The sequence below is a fragment of the Notothenia rossii genome (assembly GCF_949606895.1).
Source record: "Notothenia rossii genome assembly, chromosome: 9".
Lineage (NCBI taxonomy): Eukaryota > Metazoa > Chordata > Actinopteri > Perciformes > Nototheniidae > Notothenia > Notothenia rossii.
This window is the reverse complement of record NC_136907.1, coordinates 39,389,045-39,413,518: the sequence shown is the minus strand read 5'-3', so window position 1 is coordinate 39,413,518 and position 24,474 is coordinate 39,389,045. Positions and strand designations below refer to the sequence as shown.

The 24,474-nt window shown below is 39.1% G+C and overlaps 2 protein-coding genes across 9 annotated transcripts in view; one reads left to right on the top strand and one right to left on the bottom strand.

Moving 5' to 3' along the window:
* Nucleotides 1–24,474, top strand: part of LOC307018560 (uncharacterized protein) — a 102,773-nt gene that overhangs the window by 40,152 nt on the left and 38,147 nt on the right. The window lies entirely within an intron of this gene.
* On the bottom strand, nucleotides 507–19,060 carry LOC307018561 (uncharacterized protein). 7 transcript variants are annotated; one of them, XM_079648849.1, is made up of 8 exons: nucleotides 18,429–19,060; nucleotides 15,484–15,543; nucleotides 14,781–14,828; nucleotides 12,169–12,314; nucleotides 10,832–11,848; nucleotides 10,500–10,655; nucleotides 10,214–10,306; nucleotides 507–9,308 (listed from the first exon to the last, which is right to left on the bottom strand). In XM_079648849.1, the coding sequence occupies exons 5-8, from the start codon at nucleotides 11,834–11,836 to the stop codon at nucleotides 8,997–8,999; spliced, it is 1,566 nt and encodes a 521-aa protein (XP_079504975.1). In that variant the 5' UTR covers nucleotides 11,837–11,848; nucleotides 12,169–12,314; nucleotides 14,781–14,828; nucleotides 15,484–15,543; nucleotides 18,429–19,060; the 3' UTR covers nucleotides 507–8,996. The 7 variants fall into 7 exon arrangements, with proteins under 7 accessions (XP_079504975.1, XP_079504974.1, XP_079504977.1 ...); XM_079648854.1 differs by having other exon boundaries at nucleotides 8,245–9,308; nucleotides 10,832–10,910; nucleotides 18,429–19,037; XM_079648853.1 differs by lacking the exon at nucleotides 12,169–12,314 and having other exon boundaries at nucleotides 8,245–9,308; nucleotides 10,832–10,910; nucleotides 11,708–11,848; nucleotides 18,429–19,037.

The window sequence follows — 24,474 nt, the reverse complement described above, 5'->3', positions numbered from 1 at the left end:
CTACTATGCTAAATTGCTTTAATGAGCATTTTGTGTCCTGTGGTTCTCTATTTGATTCTGTCACTAACTCTGCTTCTGTGAACACTACAGTCTGTGATTCTGAAAAACGTGTGTTGGAAAACCCTTTTAGTTTTACTCCTTTTACTGTAACAACAAGAGGGGTCACAGACATAAGACCAGCTGTTAAATAAAGCTCTTCTGACCTTAGCTGTCATGTGGGTATATATTAATGCTGCCCATTATGGGCAAATGCAATTTTCACCCATTTATTAATTATATGTTTTAAATTTGAGTGTTTCCTATCCCCTAAACCTCCAGGGATGTACACAGTTTAATACTGGCAACTTTCTTATAATGGGAAATACGAAAACATATTTTAAAACTACAATCCCCAGTAGAGACGTGCCATAGAGCATGTTGCAAAACACACAATAGCCAGCATGTGTAGTTCTGGGGACGGGGTGGGGGAGGGGGAGACGGGGTGGACCCATTCAAATCCAGTTTTGGACAGTCTACCATCCCATTTCAAAGTGTTGTTCGACGCTCTGCGTAACCCTCGGCGCACACTCAAACATCCAATCACAGAGCTTGAGGACTATCACGGGGTTTGTCAAGCGAAGCAGAGAGAATACTTACTTCCGGGTGTAAAATTCTCTAAGCAACCTGACAGACTCCAACTTGTGTTTATTAATCAAACAAATAAATAAACACAAGGATAATTATTTGTTATTATTGAGTAAATAACAGTGTGTGTTTTAGAAAAGAATACAAAATTAGAAGGGAAAAATGATTAAACAATACAGATTTCATTATTCTGAGCCCCTACTCTCCCAATAACTGTCGGCAACAAAAGTCCTACATTATTCAATTAAAATAAAGAAGTAAAAACAATAAGTGTGGCTTGATATTGAGTAAGAAAAAGGTTGGTAAACGCTGTGAGAATGGATCTGCGGGGAGCATTTTGCCGCGATCCCAACTCCTAGTACCAACGTTCAGGGAGCTCTATGCAAGTCAATGGGACGCCCTGCCCGTTCAAAACTGACTCTCAAGGGATACCCTGTACGTAATAGAGTGACGGGGAGGGGCCCTGACCGTCCGTTAATATGTGACGGGTTGGGAGTAAGAACGTGTTGCAGTGAAACATGGTTAAAGAGCAAGACAGACTTCATTATGTCTATCTTACGTCATTATTATATAAGAAGGTGTGGAATTTAATCCCTTTTCTTTTGGTTCCTTTTTACCTTCAGATTCTTGTCACATTTTCTACCTAAATGTCACTAATACACCTTTTGTTACTGATTGATGCTATCGGCTGCTTGTGTCTGTGCTGCACTAACCCTTATCACAGCATGGTGTGTGTGTGTGTGTGTGTGTGTGTGTGTGTGTGTGTGTGTGTGTGTGTGTGTGTGTGTGTGTGTGTGTGTGTGTGTGTGTGTGTGTGTGCGCGTGTGTGTGTATGTGTGTGTGTGTGTGTGTGTGTGTGTGTGTTTGTGTGTGTGTGTGTGTGCGTTGGTGCGGCCGGATTATGAGGACAATTCGCATGGATACACACCAGCATTATAAGGACATTTCGACTTGTGAAGACAAAACTGGTGTCCTCACAAGTCGCGCAGTGTATAAGCACTTATCAACATGTAAACAAAACCCTCCCGCTTTTTCTCGGTATGTCCTAATAAACTGCCTATACCTGATTTCTAGTGTATATTTGTGTGTGCTCATTGTGTATAAAACGCTCGTACAGCCGATTCATGGTATTGCAGTTTCATACACATTTCCCTCTCATTTTACACAAAATACGCGCTTTTCATTGGCTGGACACACCTGCTCACTGATTGGGCGGCGAAAGAGTCAATCAGGCAGGTTCTCATCCGGGATTGGCCAGCAGTCATCAGGCGAGCAGGTTCTCATCAGGGATTGGTCTTTCAGTTTTCTGTCAATGTCTCACCAAGAAACAGTAGCAGACAGTAGTACATGGCTGAGGAGATGGCTGAGGAGATCGTTGACGGCAATTCGGACTTGTAACCAAAACTGGTAAGGGATATTTCTTATCATAAGGATTTAAATGTTTGTTTGGTGGCCAGTGTTAGAAATTAAAATCAATGTTTTGATGGTATAATGTAGCTTAAACATATCGTCAGTTTAAACGCTGTTTTATACTGAAAAAACCAGACATTCTCATGCACAACCAGTTAAGCTTTTATTCTAAAAATCCTTCATCTCCGGTTAGCATTTAGCATGTGGCTAATATACGATTTCCTAAAGAGGTGAATTTAGTAGCGAAATGACATGGAGTGGTGCAAACCGAAACCTACTGATTTAACACTACAACTATAGATGTCGAGATACTACCATTCTGAATATTAAATGAAGGTACAGTTTATTTGAATATATTATTGTTTACAGACGAGAGTAGCATGTGACAACATCCGGAATGACCGGAAACCAAACCAGCCGTGAAGTATTTTCTGTATTTTTTAGAGTATTTTACAGCGTTTAGAATGTGTTACATGAAAAGTGATGAAAGAGAATATGAGGAGAAAAGGCGTGTTAAGCATATATTGAATGTGAAAAGTACCAATCCTCTGTTTAAATGCAACAACGGACATTAGATAGACCCTCCAGAAAAACGCGGGCAAAAATCCTTGATTATGCGGGCTAAATTCCTTGATTATGCGGGCTAAAATCCTTGATTATGCGATTAAACATGCAGGGTTTTTATGTGATTTTATGCGGTGAAATTGCGGGAAGTTGTGAAATATGCGGAAAGTTGCGAAATATGCGAAATATGCGGGGGAAAAGAATAACAATTTTTGTAAATATCGGGCTGTCTTATTTATTCTCTATCACACACAACCTGCCACTAACGTTAAACCCCTTTACTATTCAATTAAAGACATTCAATGTTTATTTATTGTAAAAGCAATTGGGCTATTTTAATCTCACACACACACACACACACACATTCTCCGCCTCATTCTGTTTTCATTTACTCGTTCGTTATCTGACCAGCTTCAATCTTGTAGGCTACTCACTTCGTTTCTTGTAGCCCTCGAAAGGGTTTTGGGGGTTGATCCCTCGGTGAGTTGAATGGCTTTCTTGTCCGCAGCAGCAGAAAGCATTTTCAAATGTTTGAATGAATCAAAGTGGGTCGCCACCGTCAATTTTCTCTTATGCTCCAACACACAGTTGCACGGGGTGCAGAATAGTTTCCCCCCACTTTTTGCCCGGTCTTTAGTAGAAATGTTCGTTGGTAAATGAGCTCTATACAGTGTTGTTTGCATTCTGTGATGCGCGAGCTGATGACGTCACGTCAAGACGAGTTAACTTTTTTTTCTTCTCAACTTTGTGTGGAAAAATGCGGGGATTATGCGGCCTTTTGATAAATATGCGGCCTTTTAAAAATCTGCGCCATTTTGCTAATTATGCGGTAAATTCTGCGATCGCAGAATCGCGTTTTTCTGGAGGGTCTATTTAGAGACGAGGCGAGCCGGCTGGCGGGGAGGAGCCAGCAGAGGAAATATATAACAGCACCGCACGAGGGATTCGCTCTCTTCCTTTGCTCAGGAGAGCCGGATCACAGCTGTTTTCTGCCTGCACAATATTCTGTCTGTAACACTACCGCGCCTTTTTTAATTAAAGTATCCCATTTGAATCTTCTCAGAGACTCCATTTAGTCTCATTTTAAAGCTTCTCTCCTGGACGCGAGAATAACGAACATATTTAACAATTGGCGACCCGCCGACGTGATCTCGTTCCACCGGGAGAGCAGTTGCAGTTTTCAAAGGAGCTTGAACAATGCTGGCAGACATACACTCTGGCCCATACAGAAAGGTAAAGAAGTACCTGTTTATTCAAAATCTTCAATAGATTAAATAGTGAACAATAGGAGTGTGTGTCTGTCTGGTAAGTTGGACTCCTGAGAAAGACTGCCTAAATTTAAGTTAAAACAAGCCTAAATTGATAAACATTGGTATCCTACAACAAGTGGCGTTCCTTTGTCACATGCGGGGTGAGTTCATTTTCTTTTGTTCTATTTAACCCTGCATGCTATTCGTTTGTCTGTTATTACATGTCGGCTAGAGGCCAATCACTTCAATAGGTGTCTCTTGTTACGTTTTAAGTTAACGTGAATGGTTTTAGGCCATTAAGCAGTCGGGACTGCTTGAGGCAAAGACACAGCCAAAGTTGGAAGCTCAGGTTATTGGAGTGAGTGTTTGTGTTAACAACAATGTGAGGCTGTTTCAAAAAAGTCCTTTTTCGAGGAAAAGGCCTGAGGAGTTTGAAGCTTTCCGGCTGTTACTTTTTTCTGTTTTCAAAAAGACATTGCATGTGGATTACGACGAGAAAGAGCGACATTCGTGCGTTAGATAGACGATATTCTTCTGATAGTGTTTGGATAGCGTCCCATTTTGTCCCATAATAGCGTGTTTAAACAGAAGAGATGAACATACTGGCTCTTAAAGTCAAAACATTTACCTACATGGGTAGAGGGCTATGACATAAGGGTATGAGGCCCATTTATCATTGTAAACTAAATAGAAATGTTATTTTAAACTACAGTGTTGTCTGTTGAATTTACTAGACAAAATATCACCCCGCCATTATTTCAACTCCACTGTGAGAACCACACGAGGTGTTTTTTCAAATCCCTTTGTTCTTCAGGTCAAAGGTTGGAAAACCAGTTGTCATCTTGTCTTGACCTCATGTTCACAGTGAACCACACGGCAGTCACCATTTCATGAAATGCTAATTGAAGTACTCTGTTTGCTTTAACACACTGAGGCTAGGCATTCCATCTTGTAAAGAACATCATACTTCTTGTCAGAGTTAGAACTATTGGAAGTACTTCTGCTGGTAAGAGTGTATTGGCTGGTTTTGGGACATTCTTGTTTGCAAGTGTGTATTGGCGGTTTTGTGAATATTCTTGTTTGCAAATGTGTTTTGGCGGTTATGTACTGTGTTGTTTAACCATAGTGTAGTGTTCTTCCTATTTTAAAGATATGTTTAAGGAAAATAAGTTTCTCCTTGTTAAAACAAGTCAGTTTTGCAACAGCTATTCCCAAGTGGATTAAGCTGGAAATTAAAATAGCACACTCTGGTGGTAGTACAGAATTATTACACAAATAGAAGAAACACCATAACATTTTGAAGTATAATTTTAAGTGTTATAAATAAACACATGCTTGATCGCCAAGATAGAATTGCAAGTGGTTTCTAATTATAAGATAAGAAACTTTACATAATACTTTTTCAAACACCAATTTATTGAAGCTAACACAAGTAATGACATTAGCATAATTTCATACACTTCGGTATGCACTATACACAGGAGATTTAGATTTGAACCAATATTCATATTTCAAAGTCAAAACCATACACGGTACAATTTTACTTCATCTTTGATAAGTTAATAAATAATTAGAGAACATGTCACCAAAACAAACTAAGTTGAGACTAGACGCAGAGCCAGGCTCAACAGCAGATATCAAGGGCAGATGCTATAACAGCTCCAAATCTTAGACAAAAGACATGGAACCACATGGAGAAACTGTTGGAACAGTGGCAAACGAGAGGGCTGTTTCCAGCAGATGATCAGCCTGGACCAACGAAAGCCCATAGAAAAGCTGTAGTTGACTATGAGAATGGAGAATACTTGCAACAGCAACACGCATGGATCAAAGCCGGACAACCCCCTTGGTATGGACCTGCTACAAGCGCTATGAACAGAGCTGAAAAAATAAATCTAGAGTTACAAGTCTGGTACTCCATCTAAAATATGTCAGCCAAGAATCAACGAACAGCATGTATGTGGCTCAAGGAGCAGAGCTCACAGCAAAGCAAGATAAGAAAGAAAAGACAGAAGAAGCTCCAGTAATCCAACCTTCAAAGCTCCTTCCAAGCCTGACAGATGCGCCTCCTCCCTACATGACAGATAGCGGCTGGAGAAGGAGGATTGAAATACCAATCATGGACTCACAGAGACATGGAAGCATTAGTGGCAAAACTACCTCCACTCACACAAGGAGGTCAGAAGTGGGTGAATGATCTGGAGAAATACACAGTCCAAGACCACCTGTGTTTGGGAGACATGAGGGCACTGCTTGGACGGATAGAAGGAAGACTAGAGGCAAGAGCAGTGGATTCCAAGGCCAAATGCACCAACTCTCCAGATTACATTTCCTTCAACAAAGTCAGGTCGAGATAATGGGCTGCCATTCCTCAAATCTACCCAACAACACGGAGTTTACATACCCTCAACAGCCTGAGAAAAGAACCGGGGGAAGACATGTATGCCTTCCTGAAGAGATGTGAAGGAGTGTGGGAGGACTGCACTGGAAAACGACATGACGTTTCACCGTCTGTTGTAATGCTGTGGAATAACGCGGTCATTAACGCCCTTCCCCAATCAGTGCAGGCAAGCCTGGGAGATGTGGTGGCATTAGACACTATACCCATTGAAGAATGGAGACAACATCTCATTTACCACGATATGAAATACCAAGCAACCCATAGGGAAAAAGACGAAGAAATTAAAACATTACAACTAAGACTCTTGAAGATACAAATAGCTGAGAAAGATACCGAAGCTAATAAAAACAAGAAAGCGGCAAGGCAAGTGGCAGCTACATCAGAGAAGGCAGGGCAGATACCTCCAACAATTCAAGCTCAGGAAGAACCAGAGAATGCAGGGCAGACATCTCAAACAGTTGAATCTCAGATAGTGCCAGAGAATCAGATGGAGAACCAACAACCAGGAGGTTTCCGAGGAGGCAGAGGCAGAGGAAAAGTTCTCCGGTTAGAGGGATGCTACATATGCAATCAGCTGGGCCATCGGGCTAGAGATTGTCCACAACAACAAATGAAATACCCACCACATGCACCAAACACTGGCCCACCATGCAGTTTCCATGATGACGACGGAGGCAGGGGGTCCCAGAGATGTCAAAGACGTTCAGGATTTCCAAACATGAACCAAATGCCACTGACAGCCTGGTATCAACCACAACAATGAGGAAGCTTAGAGGACCAGACCATCAGGTGATGCATCTTCAGCACTAGAGTATTTTGAAATCCAGCTACAGAGCCACATATGTCACCACAGGAGGGAGAGGTTGAATGTTATTTAAAAGATAGTGAGTAAAATATTGCATTTACACATAGAGCATCCACAGATTAGAAGTAGCAGAGTAGAACATTTAGCAGACTATTTTTGTAATTATGAGAAGGAAAAGACATTACGAGTGATGTTGTTCCCCCACACAGAAAATTATTGTGTCCAAACAGCTAGTGAGGTCAAGACGATGGGCTTCCACACAAAATATGCAAGGGGTGGCGATACACCTGACGTGAAGCTGTCCAGACCTGAAAACAGAAACTCGATTCTGCTGTGGTGAAGTCTGGCTACAAAGGGAGGTGTTCCAATAGGGTCGCTTGTCTCAAACCAGTGAAGAAGTCAACAAGAACCCAGCAGAACCTGGACAGCAGTGACTGTTAGTGGGAGAACTGTGACGGAGCAACAGAGACTGGCCCAACCTTTTCCAGCCAGTACATAGATAGACCCCGTCAGAAGACCGGGGCTGTGTTTAGAGGGGAACTTCATTTATTGTTAGTGGAAGTATAGTTTTTAATCAAACAATTATGTGATTTATGGAGTCAGATTACATTTTTCTCATAAACACAATTTTATAATCGGTCTGAAGTATCTGTTTTCAGGCATGAGCTGCAGATTAAATAACATAACACTGATTGAGAGCTTGGATGAAGAAGTTGTAGGGTTTTTACAACAGTTTCAAGAATCAGTCTTTATTTATTTATTCTTGAGTAACTTTACTGATTTATAGTGTAGTGCGTAGGGCAATATCTCATTTTGAGTGAGGGGCACCAGCCCTTCATGCAGGTCATTCTCTGTGAGAATAGTTCATATTTTCCCTCCAGTTTGGAGAAAGATTATTTTATCATATTTTAGTTCAGCAGTGTCAACCAACACTCAAAGAAAAATAAATATTAGATTTACTTAATCTAGTTATGTCAACCGGTTGCACGTAAAAAGGCTAATTAAATAGGAAACAGATTAGTAAACTAATAATTACTTCTTGCATTTAAGTAAATATTACCAAAGCATCTTAATTAAATGCTACATCATACAGTTATGTTGTATTTGCTTAACACAGTTATGTTGAATTTACTTAAATTGTTGTTTTTACTTAACACAATTATGTTGTATTTGCTTAAAGTTTACATTGATTTACCTAACACAGTTAGGTTATAGTTACTTAAGACAAATTAGTTCCATTTATGTTGTAGGTTTGTGTTTTTTGCACTTAACATAATTTAATCCAAATTGCTTATGAGTAATTCAAATGACTACAACTCAGTATTTTTAATTCCTCACTTTATTTAACATTTTCATTTTAGACACAACATTTGCCACAACAACAAAAACACTTAACTCCAACAGCCTGTTGGTGGTAAGTACATAAATATTAATACTTTGAAACTCTTTGCCTAAAAACAGCTGCTGAATTTAACAGTGATGAGAAGCCTTTTATACACATGAACAAGTAACAAGTAACTTCAGCACTTAAGAAGGCCCACATTTTCATTTTAGACACAACATTCGCCACAACAATTCAACAACAAAAAACACTTAACTCCAACAGCCTTTTGGTGGTAGGTACATAAATATTAATACTTTGAAACTCTTTGCCTAAAAACAGCTGCTGAATTTAACAGTGATGAGAAGCCTTTTATACACATGAACAAGTAACAAGTAACTTCAGCAGTTAAGAAGGCCCAGCAGCGACTACACTTCCTGAGGGTGCTTCGGAGGAACAGACTGAACAAGAAGCTGCTGGTGTCCTTCTACCGGGCGACCATCGAGAGCTTGCTGTCATACTCCATCTCTGTGTGGTATGCTGGCTGTTCAGCTGCGGACAACAAAGCCCTGCTGATTTTTAAAACTATTTATTCCCCCCGTATGATTGCTATCCTTGGGATTACTCTTGTAATCGGTTTTTCAGAACCTGCACCTTGGTTGACAGTCTGTTGCCATCCAACCCCATCAAAACTTTTTGAATGAATTCAAATGTTTGTTTCATTTCCTTGGGGTAGTTCAGATTGAGGCTGTAAATCAGTCCAAGCAGTACTGCCCATCCATTTGCCAAGTACTTCAGATCTCGCAGCACTCCAACACCCTCGATAATGACGCCAACATCCGCAAGTGGTTCCCCGGGCTCTGCTTCTTCGTGTCTCACGAGATAGAGTTCCAATACCATTGGCTCCATTGGTGTCGTTGCAAGTTCAACATCCTAAAGTGGGATTAGAACATAGTATTCATGATTATCAGTATGAGAACTAGCCCTGACACACAAATCCTTTTGTTGGATCCATTGTAAATAAATACATGTAGTTGTAAATGTACATGAACAATATAACCAAAGTAGCAGCAAATACTTTGAATAAAAAACAAATTCAATGATTTAAGTAGTTATTTTTGCTTTTAATTTAAAGAGGACATATTATGCAAATGTTGAGGTTCAAATTATTATGTAGTGTCTCTACTTTAAAGAGTCCTCTCCTGCTGATGTTCAGGTGTATATCAGTATGGAGTGCCTCTACTTTAAATAGTCCTCTCCTGCTGATGATGTTCAGGTGTATATCAGTATGTAGTGTCTCTACTGTGACATGTCTCCATGCTTTAATGTTCAAAAGGCTCTGATTGGTTAGCTTGGTGGCTCTGTTGTAATTGGTCAACAGCTTAGATATGTCCCACCACTTAGCCAATCATGTTAAATGTGTTGGAGCCCTAGAAAATGTAAGTGCAAGATGTTACTTGCACGACAAAGGGAGGTCACTATGTCGCAGAAGCACATAAAACCTGTACTGTTTGCACAACGGCTTTAACCGGGATTAGTAACTGCACACAAAAATGCAAATATATTTAATTCAAAAATTGATATATGTTCATTTAATTCATTTTCTGTTTTAACAGTTTGTTTTGACAATTACTACCTGTATATAATTTAAACTCCTGAATTTTCCCACGGGATTAATAATAAAAGGTACAACTTATTTTAAATAAGCAAAGGATTTCAAAACTAGGTGTTTCATGCAGTTGATTTATACATGGAAAATGAAATTATCATGTATTATTGTGTTATGATTTACCTAAATAAAAGTGAATAATGATGTGTTTGGCTATGTTTCAACTTACCAAATATTCCTTTATGAAGTTCTCGGAACTTTCATTCAGGTTAACGCAGAGCGCTTTAAGGAAACAGTCCCGTCGTGTTTCAACCATGGGATCCTGAGGGACAAATACATTTTCAAAATCTTCACACAAGAATACTGATTATGCTTGTGTGCTGATTTTTGGAAAGTCAAAGAAAGGGGGTCAGAGAGGTTAAAATATATTTATATGAGAGGGACAACAAGAGAGAGAGATAAAGAGAATGTGGTGTTGCAGTGCCCAAACTACACCATTTAATACAACTACATACCTTGTCCATGGCTGCCATGATCAGGCCCAAATTGCGTCCTGCTGTTCTCCCCTTCTTTTTAAAAACCTTCATCAGCTGAGCTGAATGGCGATCCAGTCGCGACATGAAGGTAGACAGCAGCGGAACGGTGGTGATGCGGGTGAATTCTGCGTTTACCTGCAAAACATTGTGATACAGGTTAAAATGTGTTGTTTAAAGCTGTTGCATCTATAATAATATCCATCAAGTGTCAGAGCAGAAAGGACAGGAGTTCATCTACTGGTGTAAACCAAACAAAGAATTTCAGCTGAGGTTCTTCTCTTATACAAAAATGTAAATATTTAAAAAATCACCTCGCTCTCTGAAAACAGAGCTGGCCATCTCTCTCCGAACTCTGTGATGAATGGCATATCCTGAAGGATTTCCTGTCGTCTATAGGAAAAGGTTTTTTCCATTTTAGTTTTGATCAGCTGACTGTTCTTCTTTTTCACCTCGATTAAAAGTGCTTGTCTTTCTTCTTCAAGGCTGTCTTTGGTTTCGCCTACTGGATAATCAGGACAGTAAGTGACCTCAGCTTTCCGTGGCTTCTTCACCTGGTTTGGACCTTGGGTTGTACCACGATTTTCTTTCATAGCATTTATGCTCAACTCTGTGCAGCCAATATTCCGCAGTCTGGTCCGGTAGTTGGCCATTTTGTATTTTAGGCTAATTTTCCACCCGTAGTAACCAGACACAGATCCTTGCTCCTTTAAACAAGGATGCTTTTTTATCAGAGCCAGGGCCACATCATCAAAGTCTGCACTTGATGGATACACTTTGAACTTGATAATTTCTGATGCCAAACCATCTAGAATATCAGACTTTAGTTTGGTGCTTGGAGACAGGAGAGTGCCAGAGTTCTGAAAAGCATGACTGGCCATCTGTAGCTGAACCTCTACCTCATAATTGAACTGAGGTATCGGAAAGATGTTGGGCCATGGCTGTGATCTAAGGGATGACCCTGAGGCTGCAGATTCAGGGGAGGACAATATTTCTGTGTCTGCTGCTGATGAAAATGAAGAATTGTCCTCTAATGCTCGAAGTGAAGCAGTATGGTGTGGGCCAGTGTCAGTGCCAGCGATATTTGGTAGGTAAATTACCTTAACTGTGCTTTTGTCTCTGATTTCAGAAGTACACGTCAAGTTCATGAACTCATTGTCAAATTCAATGTCTCTGTACTGTAATCTCACTTGTTCTGTCAAGCCAAAGTGTCTTTGTATCTCTCCTTGTAATTCCTCTAACGAAGCTGGTATTCCAGTGGGAAGAGTCAATTTGGATGCGTTGTCTTGTCCAAGAATGACTCTTATGGTTGCCGCCATCTTGTATTCAATCTGAAAATACAAAAAGATGAACAACTGTCTTAGAATTGAGGTTATATATTAGGAGTCTTGTGCACACTAATTGCTCATGCAATCACTAGCAATCCATCAATGTATTCATACAATTAATTAGTCCCCAAACACGTTAAGTTGCCCTGCAAACATGTATTTTTCTTCTTGTTACTGTTAAAAGTTGGATCTTCACTGTACAGAATAATGTATATGCAGAGTTTCAGATTAGGAAATCAACATTTGCAGAACTGTTGATAATACTTTTTTGATTATTGATAAATGAGAACATTATAATTTCTAAATTGAAAATAAAAGATTACCTGTCACGTGTACAAATCTTTTCAAGGTCACCATTCTTATGGAGTGAATTTTGTAGTCAGCCAAAGGGTACTGGTCAGCAAGCTCCTTCAAATTAACCAATGCCAGGTCACTTGTTGGATGCAACTCGTAGGCTCGGTAGTGATCTCTATACCAAGAGCCCAATTTTCTGATGATGAGACTCAAATCATCTTTTAAGATACATAGCTGAATAATTTCGAAGAACTCTGGCAGACCACCACGTGATCCATGCACAACTATCATGCCCTTTTTGTAGTTAATCCCATTAATGGTGACACTATGAGAAAGATTTAAAGCTGTGACTTCAGGGTACTTCTGAGTAAGAACATGCACAACATTCTCATGTAGGACATCAATGGGGACCTTTGAGACTTCTGAAACCTCCAAGGAAGACTTTTCATTGTCAGGTTTGAGCATATTGTAGCCCACCATAAACTGATGTTTACTTGCCAATGAAAAAGGTATGTTTCTGAAGTTCTTTGTTTGCCTAACAATCTGCTTAAAAAAGCGATGTTTCGCTTCAAATCGCATGGTCCACAATGCTACAAGTGGGCCAAAACATTTGATCATTTCTGGATAATGTTCCAGAAAATTATGTTTTGGCAGCAACCTTGCACCGGGAAAGATTTCTTGATAACGTTGTCGGTGTTCTGAGATTTTGCACTCCAAATACGCAATAACCTCTGCAGTATGACTGGGAGCAACAACTAGTTCCAAAATATCCTTCAAATCCAAAATCACCTGCCATGCAGGTTCATCATTAGGAACAAGTTTTCCAACCATCAAAGGAAGTAATCTAAGGAGACACCAGTTTTCGTGGGCATTGCCTCCTATTGTTTGTTTCTGCTGGAACGTTTTTGGTAACAAATGAGGGCGGTTTGTCTTGTCACCCCACTTGTAGGGAAACAATCTAGTAAGATTATTGACTTGCTCAAGAGTGAAAAACTTCTTAGAAAGAAGCACAGCAATGCACCTTGCTAGTTCAACCGGAACTATGCCCTCAAAAAGGTTGTGCATAATGTCTGGGGGATAACCACTAATGACAGTCAAAACACAAGCCCTTTTAACACCACAGCAGTTTACTCCTTTTTCTGAGCTGTTGTGACGTGAAGCTGATGTGTTTCTTTGTTTCTGCGCTGAAATGCTCCTGTTCTTACTTCTAGAGCCTGAGTGTCTGAACGCTGAGCTGTACAAAATCGACAGAAATAGTTACCTGAACAACTCTCTATAAACCCAGCTAGCCCGTGAGCCCCAAGATTATCAGCAAGAACACACTGAACTGTGCCTTTTATGAAAGACCCCAGTTGTGGTATAAACAACCCTTGCTGTTCCAAGATCACTAGATCATGCAAAAGAGGCTAAAATATTTTCTCATAACCAAATTCTTTGACATAGTCACTTTTGCACAGCAATGCGAGGTGAATTGAGGTCAAGGATGAGCTATTGCCTGGATGTAAGTTACCTAAAACCCAGTAAACTGCACAAAGTTTGTGTTTCTTCCGTGACGTTCCCAAAGGATTACAGACTTCAAAGTCATCTACATAAAGGCACAGGGAGATTCTTAAATCTTCACCTGAAAGAAACTGATTGTTTTTGTAATGTTCACCATCCCGAAAAGACAAATACTGCTGTTGATTTAAAGAGCAGGCTCTGTGATTATCAACAATCTTATCAACTATATCATTACGACTGAGCAGTTGTTGTAGAAACTGAAGTAAGGGAACATATTGGAATGTTTTTTTGGACCTAGCATCAAGTACATATTCAACAGGTTCCACAACCTTAAAGTGCTCTTTGTAGAATTGTTTACGTTTGTAAGCTGAAGCTAGTGGACCATCCTTAGCTATTGCGGTTACCAAAGGATTGTTGGTAGAAATGGCATTGATCAACTTATCAATTATTAACTGATCAACATGAAGGTCATACTTTTTGAAAACTTCAGCTGCTGTACTGTTCGATATGGGGACTACTGCAGAGGTGAAAATAAAGTGCAATTCTTCTAGGAACTCATCAAGTGCTGAGCTTGGTACATGCGAGTTAATCTCTATTTTTAAAAGAAGAGAAGCCAATTTTTTTTACAATTGTGTCTTTCAGGTTCTCATTGTCAATGCCAGTTTCAAATGAATTGTGAGCAACTATACCAGAGCCAAGTTCTGCATGATCAGTGCAAATTTCTTCAGACGAGGTATCCTCATGTACATCACTACTTTTCACTACGCCAACTTTAAAGTCTTTCACTGTGCAACTGCCATGCTTCCTGCTCTTATGAGATTTAAAAGTAGTGTATATGTTAGTTTGAAAAGAACAGTTCTCAAACATACAAGTAAACGTTTCATAGCGCTTCAAGTGGGTGTTGATATGGGAAAAGTACTCTCTACTAGATGAGTAGACACTTCCTGGACATAAATAGCAAGTGAATGTTAATAGCTCTGCACTTAACACAGGTAAAACTTCAACATGACATCTACTTAAATGTGTTTTAAGAGCATTCCATGTTTTGAAAGAGCATGGGCATTCATAGTATGTGCATGGATATGGGTTTCTCTGACCAAAATGGCCGTGTTTTAACTTGTAGTGCTTCAGTAATTGGTACCTTGTAGTTTGAGTCTCAGTACACTGTTTGCATCTCCACATTCGAAACCTAGAGAAAAAGAGAAATGTGTTAATGATCAAAATTGATTGTAAATAACAACTATTGTTGCAACCATTAACATAATTCAGGGTGTGAGGTGTAGGATATAGCAACCCATTAGTGGATCTTAAGAAGTGGTGGAAAAAGTACTCAGCTCCTGTGCTAAAGTAAAAGTATAAATACTCCATTACTTGCTAGAGTCCCAAGTTCAAAAATAATACTTAAGGTAAAGCACCAAAGTGTTATTAGCCAAATATAAAAAGTACTTTGTGCATAATCCCTTTTGTAAAAAGGTTGCATCATTATAGAATAAAATAAATATAATATATTCATATAAAATATATGAATACAAACATATTATCTAAAAAGGTAACTACAACTGTCAAATACATTTAGTGTAGTAAAAGTACAATATTTCCCACTGAAATGTAATTGAGTAGAAGTACAGAGTAGCAGAAAATGGAAATACTCAAGTATATGTATGTGGTACTTGTACTTTACTTAAGTGCAGTAATTGAGTAAGTGAAGTTGGTTAAATTCCACCACTGATCTTAAACACGGCATGCGCTTTGAGCTGAAGCAAACTTAGAACATTGTTTGTTTTTAACTGACAAATCCTACTCCTTTAGCCTTCAACTTATTTGGAGACGTGAAGGATACTTACTGTACTTTTGAGCCGCTGGCTTTCATCTATACATTTGGCTCTCCCCAACAACTTGGAAATCTGAAATTCAAAGTAGGAGAATTAGTCACACAATGAACTTAATGCCAAAAATTAAAATGTGTATATTGCACTGTTTTAACATGTATGACTTATCCTATACCATGAATCACCCTATTATATCAATCCTACTTTAATATTTACTTTGTTTTTTGATCTCTCACACACACACACACACACACACACACACACACACACACACACACACACACACACACACACACACACACACACACACACACACACACACACATTTCAATAAGAGGGAAAACAATATGATATTTATAAATTCTGAGTTTTCTTAGAATTAGAAATTAAAATGTCTAATTCACCCGAAACAACACGTTTTCGGGTGAATTCTGTGTCTATTTAGAGAGCATCTTGCAGGTTTTTATTTTTTCTACATTTATGCTTAAACTTGCTTGAAAATTACACTTAAAAAAGTAAATGCAGGATTTGATATGTTTTACGAGACATAAGGGCAGGAATTCAGAGGGAAAGGAGCAATTTTGAGCTCTGTTCTTAAAAACGGCTTTTTTTTAAGGTCATACGTCAAACGCGTCATATTACATCACGCAGGGGACACATCTCCGCTCTCTGACCGCGGGTATAGTGGAGTTGCGTTGAGTAGAGCGGTTGTGTTTTAAGGAGCTGGTATTTTTCGGTAGTTTTACATTGTATTTCACCATTTTTAATCATGGTGCAGTATTGTGTTTGTGCAGTTTGCACAAATACCAGCCTGTCAGGACATCGAGTCCACAGTAAAAAGGACCAGAGCTAGCGTTCGTTCCTGGGTGCGTTGTGCATCCACCTCCCTGCAGCACATACTCTCCACAGCTTTATCAGGAAACTGTATTACTTCTCTCTCTCCCCCCCCCCCTCGCTGCTCTCCGGTACTGTGTTGTTTGTGTGTGCGTGGTGGCTGTCACTCCTGGCTCCCGGCTCAACCTCCACTCACCTGCTGCAATCAGCTGTGCACCCTCCCCGACTACACACCTGCTTTCCATCAAGCCATTTACAACGGCATATCAACGGAGGCTCCACAACCTTTCTCCGCCAGATCGTCAAGTATCAGCCGTATCTCGCGTCTCCCCTCCGGTACACAGCACCATAGTGTGGAGTTGCATTAGGTAACGCGAGATACGGCTGATACTGTACTTGCGCATTAGTTTCTGTTATGGATCAGTATCAACAGTCCTGCCAGTAACGTTACTATATTATCAATGCTACTTTAGTTATAGCCTGATATATGATAGCTAACTTCACAATGTTGTGATGTGACGTTAACATTCTGTAGCTAACGCCGGTCACTCACCAAGATAGCTGCCCAGTTCTCCACTGGTTCTCCACACACCACAGCTCAATTTCTCTCCGATGGCCGTTATTTCTTCTAATCCTTGGCTGCTCCTGGTCTCTTGGACACCTAGCAGGCTCATCATTATAAGGTTGTGGTCCGTCATATGCATTCGAATACTCATGTTCAACTTCTTCTGTGTCTTCTGTGTCGAAACTAGCATTGGGATCCATGTTTATTAATACGTTACACCGGCCGCTCTCCCCCTTGTGTCCCCCGTGTTACGTCACACGCGGGAGGTCACGTGCCGAGGATTTTTTATGCGGAAGTGAACATTTCTTACAAAAACGACGCCAGATGTCACTGTAGTATATATTTCTGTATATTTTTTTGAAAATCTAGTGTATTCATCATTTTCCTACACATTTATTCACAGGTGTCTTTAACCTGGAAGTTGCTCTTTAAGGGCTGTCCTATGGAGTCGACAGTCACGCTGGCGTGATCAGATCACATGACCTGTTCAAGCAGGTGCCGCATAAAAACAATAGTCCGGACAACAATGCTGTGTGTTTCCGTCGAAAGTGCTGGCTTGAAACTATTTGTCAGTCTTTGTTTCATGCAAAAAGAACCAGTAAACACGGAGATACGATTATATAAAGTTAATACAAATAAAAAATGTCGCACACTCAAAAGTATGAAAAATGGAAGCACATATTTTAATATCTTCGCCGTATTTTATCATTTTACGAAACGGAAAATACTAGAAACTGTAGATCCTGCTCAACAGGATGTATTTACCAGGGAGGGGGTGAGGTAATCTGGAAAACGGAGTGATACGAAGCGAGACGAAGAGGGACGGCGGGAACCGAAGAGAGACGCGAAGATATACGAAGACAGACGGCGGGAGACGGTGACTGAAGTAAAGTGACAGACAAACAGACAGAACTTGAGAAAGGAGGAAAAAACACCTATGGATACACCTGTTATTTGTTCATAAAATGTGTATATAGGTTCATGCTACCTCAATCAAACGTTCACATTATCATAGTGACATCCCATGTATATATTTCCAGCTTTCAAATTGTTTCGTTGTGCATGTTTGTGTTACCTATATAAAAAATAATATCATTTTCAAAATCCGTTTTTATGTGATTTTGTGTCCAAAATGTTCATAAAGTATCTCAAAATGAAAAAAATAACTATAATCAAAAACCAGGCTCTCGAATCTTTAAATCAAGCACATTTAAAAAAAGAAAAAAAAAAAAGAGGGAAAAAATGTGTCTTAAGGTAAAAGTTAAGCTAACATTACTAATTATAACCACATCAAGCTAAAATCATTAAAAAAAACATAACGATTGAGACTTCTACAGACAAAGCTTGAAATGTCACCTCTTTTGTGACATATTCACACTTTTAAGTGCAAGGGAACATGATTAAAAAGTGACCGTTAAGCTAGCTGTTAGCTAGGCTGCACCGCTTTTAAAATCTATCATCAAAGTATACAGTTGGTAGCAGGGAAATCAAAAATACACATCAACTTTTGTATTTCAGGGACCGTTTGTGTTTAATATATGTTAATATTTAAGAAACTTACCATAAAATAGCAGGATGGCACAGGAGAGTGATAACATGCGGCTCTGTCATCCAGATCTCTGAGAATCCAAATGGCGCATGTCCCCGGTCGTACAGCGCATGTGCTGAGAAAGTACGGCAAGCACTTTGGGACAATCAGCGCGTTTTAAATAACTTTACCATTTAAATACAACACAACATGGTAATGTAATCCCAAAACGTTGAACTTTTACATAAATGCAATTAAAGTCTCTTGATTTAATTGTTAAAAGTGCATTTACTTAGTAGTTTCAACATAGAAAAAGCAATTAATGCAAACAACATGCATATTTCATTTCTTAATCCTCTAATCCTAGAATTATTGAGACGCATTAGCGACACCAGGGGTATTGTTTTTCGCAGCAACGATGATGCATAATACCATGACAAAAGCCATTATTGAAACAAGTAAACTATTTTTTTTGTGCTAATGGCAGATTTTTTAGTGAATATGCATTTATACCATCAGAAAGCCATACATCATACCATATTTTTGTACGCCTTATGGGTACACGGAGAAGTTATATTTATTTAATGCAACGTTATGGGTTTTACATGTCCTGTTCAGAATAGGGTAATCATTGCAATATTAATTGAGCATTTTATGCTCAAAGGAGGGAGTGTCATGATTAATCAGATAGTTTCAGTGACGTTGTAGTTAATAAATAATAACATGTAGTTAACAATAGGTCTCATAACAACAAAAGGTATGCCGAAGCTTGGGCCTTCTCCAAGGAGGGAGAGGTCCAGTTTTAGATATTAGACGAATAGAAGTGGATGAATATGTCAGAACTCTGAGTAATATTATGCAAGTTTTGTCTACACAGGCTAGGAAAACTAGAGAGATACCAGACGAGACACCAGAAGAGACTTCTGTTCGGCCAGGTGAATGGGTGAGGGTGAAAGTTCACAAAAGACAGTGGCCTCATCCCCGGTGGACGGAAGCGTGAAAGGTTGTAACAAACTTCACACGCGCTCCGGTTTAAAGGTAAAGAAAAAGGAGCAAATTGACACCACCTCACACATTGTCACCCTTCACTGGCAACTTCCAGAACATTATTGGGAGTTAGGACTGATTTGGCAGAGCTGGAACAAAACAATAAATATAAATAAGATAAAGATAGAAACAGCTCAAAAGACAAATTGTCTATAGATTTTTATAGATTGTACATTAATGTGAAAACCTTTTTTTTGTTTTACATCTGAAAAAGAGTCAAATTTGTTGTATATGTTTTGTTTAGTACTCATTATTTAAATTCTGTAACTGACACAACCAGGGATAAAATAGAGATGATGACAAGAAAAAAGCCAAACCAATTGTGGGGTCCCCTAGGGATAAGAGGCAGAATAGCATTGTCGATTGTGCTCATTACACTATAGGCACCTTGTTGGTTGGATGGGGAGTACAATATCAAGTAAAATATGGAACCATTAATTCACTCATAGAGAATGCCCACATCACTAACAGAACTCCAGCTGTGTTTCAGAGACTTTCACTTATCCTCAGAGCCAAAAGATCAGCTGAGCAACAAGAGGAGGAGTTAGAAATACTCGTTCCCAAACAAGAGGCGGTTATAATCAAGATGATTCACCCCCCTATATGCAGTTCTTGTATCAAATGATGAGATGGGTTTAAGTGATCGGGATATGTAAGTGATGGGGATTAACAGATTAGGGGAATCTCTAAATACACTGGATCCATGTTTTAGTCTGTACCAGAAACACCCCCTGTTAAGTTTATGAACAACCGACCGGTGACCTATCTGAGCACAATTATTGAAAATGATTACAGTTTAAACAGGCTACTAACCCACAAGTACAGCTTTGTACGTACAAACTCTATGAACAAGATTTCCCAGCAGATAGTGCAGATATGACCAGTCACAAAAGTTACTAAGGTTCTAAATAACAGTGGGATTAAAGTGATGGAGAAAATATGGAGACGTTCTTTTATAGTGTGTGAAATATGTGGTGCTTGAAACATGTAGGTATTTCAATTTTTAGAACAAGATGGTTTCCTGAAAGAGTTAATTGGAGTAGACATGTTACAGTGGGTGAAAGCAATGTTTAAGGATATGGTAAAAATTATTAGTAGACATGAATTGTGTTTCGTTGACATTTAACAACTAAGATGGATAGTAAGATTAGGAAAATAGAGTGGAAAAGGTTGGATTTATTTTTACCTCGGTGTGTTAGAATTTAACTATACGTAATGCCTCCCGAGATCTCTCTCTCTCTATCTATCCGCCTGTCAGACCACTACGACCTCAACTTCCAAGCAGACAAAAAACCTCACCACGGAAGACTCCTCCTCCTCCTCCATAGAACAGACAGAGAAGCAGAGCTGAACCATATCCACCTGAGGCATCCAGAACTACAGGTGACATAAAAAGGCACACTCTTATTGGTCCCCCACAGGACATGAAGTAAAAAAGAGGAAACTATTAAATAATGCTAAAAACACACTGAGGGTAGAACATATTATTCAATGATTTCATAATATAAACAAATTATTCTTTAAGAGATTCCAATTCATGTGTGAATTTGGGGAAGATTTAATTTTTTGCAAAATAAATCTACAATTTAAAGGGATAGTTTTAGTAACCACTCTCTAAGAGTATGGAAAATGTTAAAGGTAGAGCTAGTACCAAGCCAAAGATAGTATTCCAATCTAGAGTATTGATTTCTCCATTGTAGCATGGTTATTACCTCAGGAGGGAAGATTAAGGTGGAAATAACATTTGTTTTTCTTCCAAGATGTAGAGTTTTAAAAAGACACTGGGCAAAGAGAGATTGCACATTTTAATTTTAAAAAAAACTAATATAATTGGGAGTAGGCTAATATATGTGGGGCCTTGGATCACTCATTGTGATGGTGCACATTTTACAACAAATATCATTCAGGGAGAAGGGGTCGCTCGACCCACCCTGCAGATGTTTTAAATCTTACTTGCAGCTTCAGAGGGAGCGCACGGCACCAGAGTATGAGTTTTAAAAGACAAGCACCACCAGCTCCTAATGGTCATCCATTCACCAGATGACCTGACATTTAGAGATGTTATTTAAAGGAGAAACATACCTGCCATAAGTGTAAATTCCAGAATTGAACTACAAACCATTAAATGAAACTACTTCTGTTTTTAAAATCCTTGTAAAGGAGGGAGTAATTATCACATGCTCGGGCACCCAAGGTTCCACACACTGTTAAAGGGGTTAGCATAGTTATTTAAGTAGACCATAATTGAAAATAAATTAGTATAATGCGTTATTGATATTCCACCGGTTCTCACACCATTTCAGGGACTTTATCACTGCATTAGAACAGACTACCCAAAGGTACTTAGTAGGAACCAAGTGATACAAATTCTACAACTGTTGTAACTGACCAAAATCTTCTCCCAGAAATGACTGTCTAGAATGCCGTACCCCAGAGTAGAACGTACCGATTGAACACGACGGCCCCTTCTAGAGAACATATTACTTTCATACCTTAAATGGTATGAAAGCAGGGAGGGTACATTTCTCATGAGGAGACAGTTACAAATGCTAGCAGAACAATATGACCAACCCCCGTATACAGATGTTGATGACAATGATGAGTTAGTTTAAATGATATGGATGTTCGGAGATGAGATTGATCAATGAATGTCCAGCCGATGTGATTCTTTAAATCAGGGGTGGGGAACCTTTTTCCTCTCAAGGGCCATTTCAATTTTTACAACATCCTTCGAGGGCCGTACAAATTATTGAACTCAACGTCTGCTTAAAAAACTCAAATAACAGCCCATTCATTTCGCGTTTCTTTCATGCTGTGCAAAGAAAAAGCAACCTCTTAATCCAGATATTTGACCATGACCCGCGCATTCATGCACCGTGGCATGACCACCAAAACAGAAAGATATGGACACAAGATGTGTGCAAATGTATTTAGTTTCATACCCATGTGGACATGATTTAAGTGGGGGACGGGGGACGGGGGGGGGGGACGGACGGATCTAACCTCATCTAGGGGGGTTTGGGGGCATGCACCACCAGGAAGATTTTTTTTAAATGTTGAAGTTAAAAGCATCAATCTGGTGCACTTTGAGAGCAACATGAAGAGATCTATGGATACATCTCTCAACACCCATATGAAACAGAACTGTAAGCAGACTTTTTTCTTTATGGATATTTTACAAATCACTTCCCTTTTAAACTGTATTCTTGTTTATTAATAAAAACTTTTTTTTACTGTCATATTAGTATTGTATACCTGTTTACTTTATTCTCTTATTTTTCTATAACTATAATGATCATATAAAGATGTGCCTTTACCTCACTGGTTGGAGAAAAAGCTTCTTATATTCGTTAGCATAGCTAGCTAACCAGATGCTAATAACAACAAAGTTATTGACTGTATGATCAGTATGACAGATGAACAGATCGCCACTGGGCTTTCAACTAAAGACACAGCCACGCAAAAACTGCGGCATGTGTACGGCTCCTTATGGGTATTGCAATTTGTGAAGTCCCGGCCCGGAGCCGCGTTCTGGTGCTCTCCGTTAGAACTACACTCCTGTCAAACGAGACATATACCACGTAATGACACGTTAGGCTCGTGTTGTATTCAAGGACCCTGACCTTGGCCAGGAAAAACAAGCTTGTTTAATTATTTTGCGGTCTAGATTTCTTGAATTTTTTTATTTTTTGCGTGTGTTTATAAATTACCTCGAGGGCCGTACCAAATGGTCTCGCGGGCCGTATACGGCCCGGAGGTTCCCTACCCCTGCTTTAAATGATGAAATCATGTGAAGAAGTGAGCAAAATAAAATGCTAAAATGGAGTGAATCCATTTAAATTTACTTTACACTATTCCAAGATAGTTTATTTTTATTTTTCTATTTACTTTGCCAATCCAAGATATTTTATTGTATTCTTTGTTACTTTCTACTATTCTAATATGGTGGATCTCATGTTTTATTTTCATTGCTATTCTAAAATGGTTTGTTTCTTTTCACTTTGTAAAAAACAAGTGCCTTAACACTGAGCGTGTTATGGGAACGGTTTCTCTGAAAGGAGGGAGGAAGAAATGTTCTAATACCAAGCCATTGCTGCAATATTTGAAGAATGATATTGAATGTACAATAGAAGTTATGCACAAGGGAAAACTTTTATGTTTGAGCACAGTCAAAGATTTTTTTGTATTTTTGTAAAGTTAAGGCAATTGAACCGATCCATTTTGATTGTATGTTTGTAACATGAGTTATGTACTCTGCAAAAGTTCAGATGAAGAACTCATTGATTTCAGTATTAGAGACACACCTAAAAGGTGTGTAAGGCGGGACTGTTAGAAATTAAAATCAATGTTTTGATGGTATAATGTAGCTTAAACATACCGTCAGTTTAAACGCTGTTTTATACTGAAAAAACCAGACATTCTAGTGCACAACCAGTTAAGCTTTTATTCTGAAAATCCTTCATCTCCGGTTAGCATTTAGCATGTGGCTAATATACGATTTCCTAAAGAGGTGAATTTAGTAGGGAAATGACATGGAGTGGTGCAAAACGAAACCTACTGATTTAACACTACAACTATAGATGTGGAGATACTACCATGCTGAATATTAAATGAAGGTACAGTTTATTTGAATACATTATTGTTTACAGACGAGAGGAGCATGTGACAACATCCGGAATGACCGGAAACCAAACCAGCCGTGAAGTATTTTCTGTATTTTTTAGAGTATTGATTACAGCGTTTAGAATGTGTTACATGAAAAGCGATGAAAGAGAATATGAGAGGAAAGGAGTGATGGCAGTTTGACACTGAAGCTTCGAACGGAGCTTCAACCCTGGACTTCCTATAGAGAACCGCAGTGACGCGTCGTAAAACCCGGAAGTAAACTTCTTCCGGTTCCTTTGCGAAAAACCAATGCAAATTCTCCATAGGATTTTGGAAAATAGCTCGAAATAAGGTCTGTGGTTGACACAAATTTAAGAGAGGGATCACGTTTTGTTCAGCCGGATAATCTCCACATGTCAATCCTACT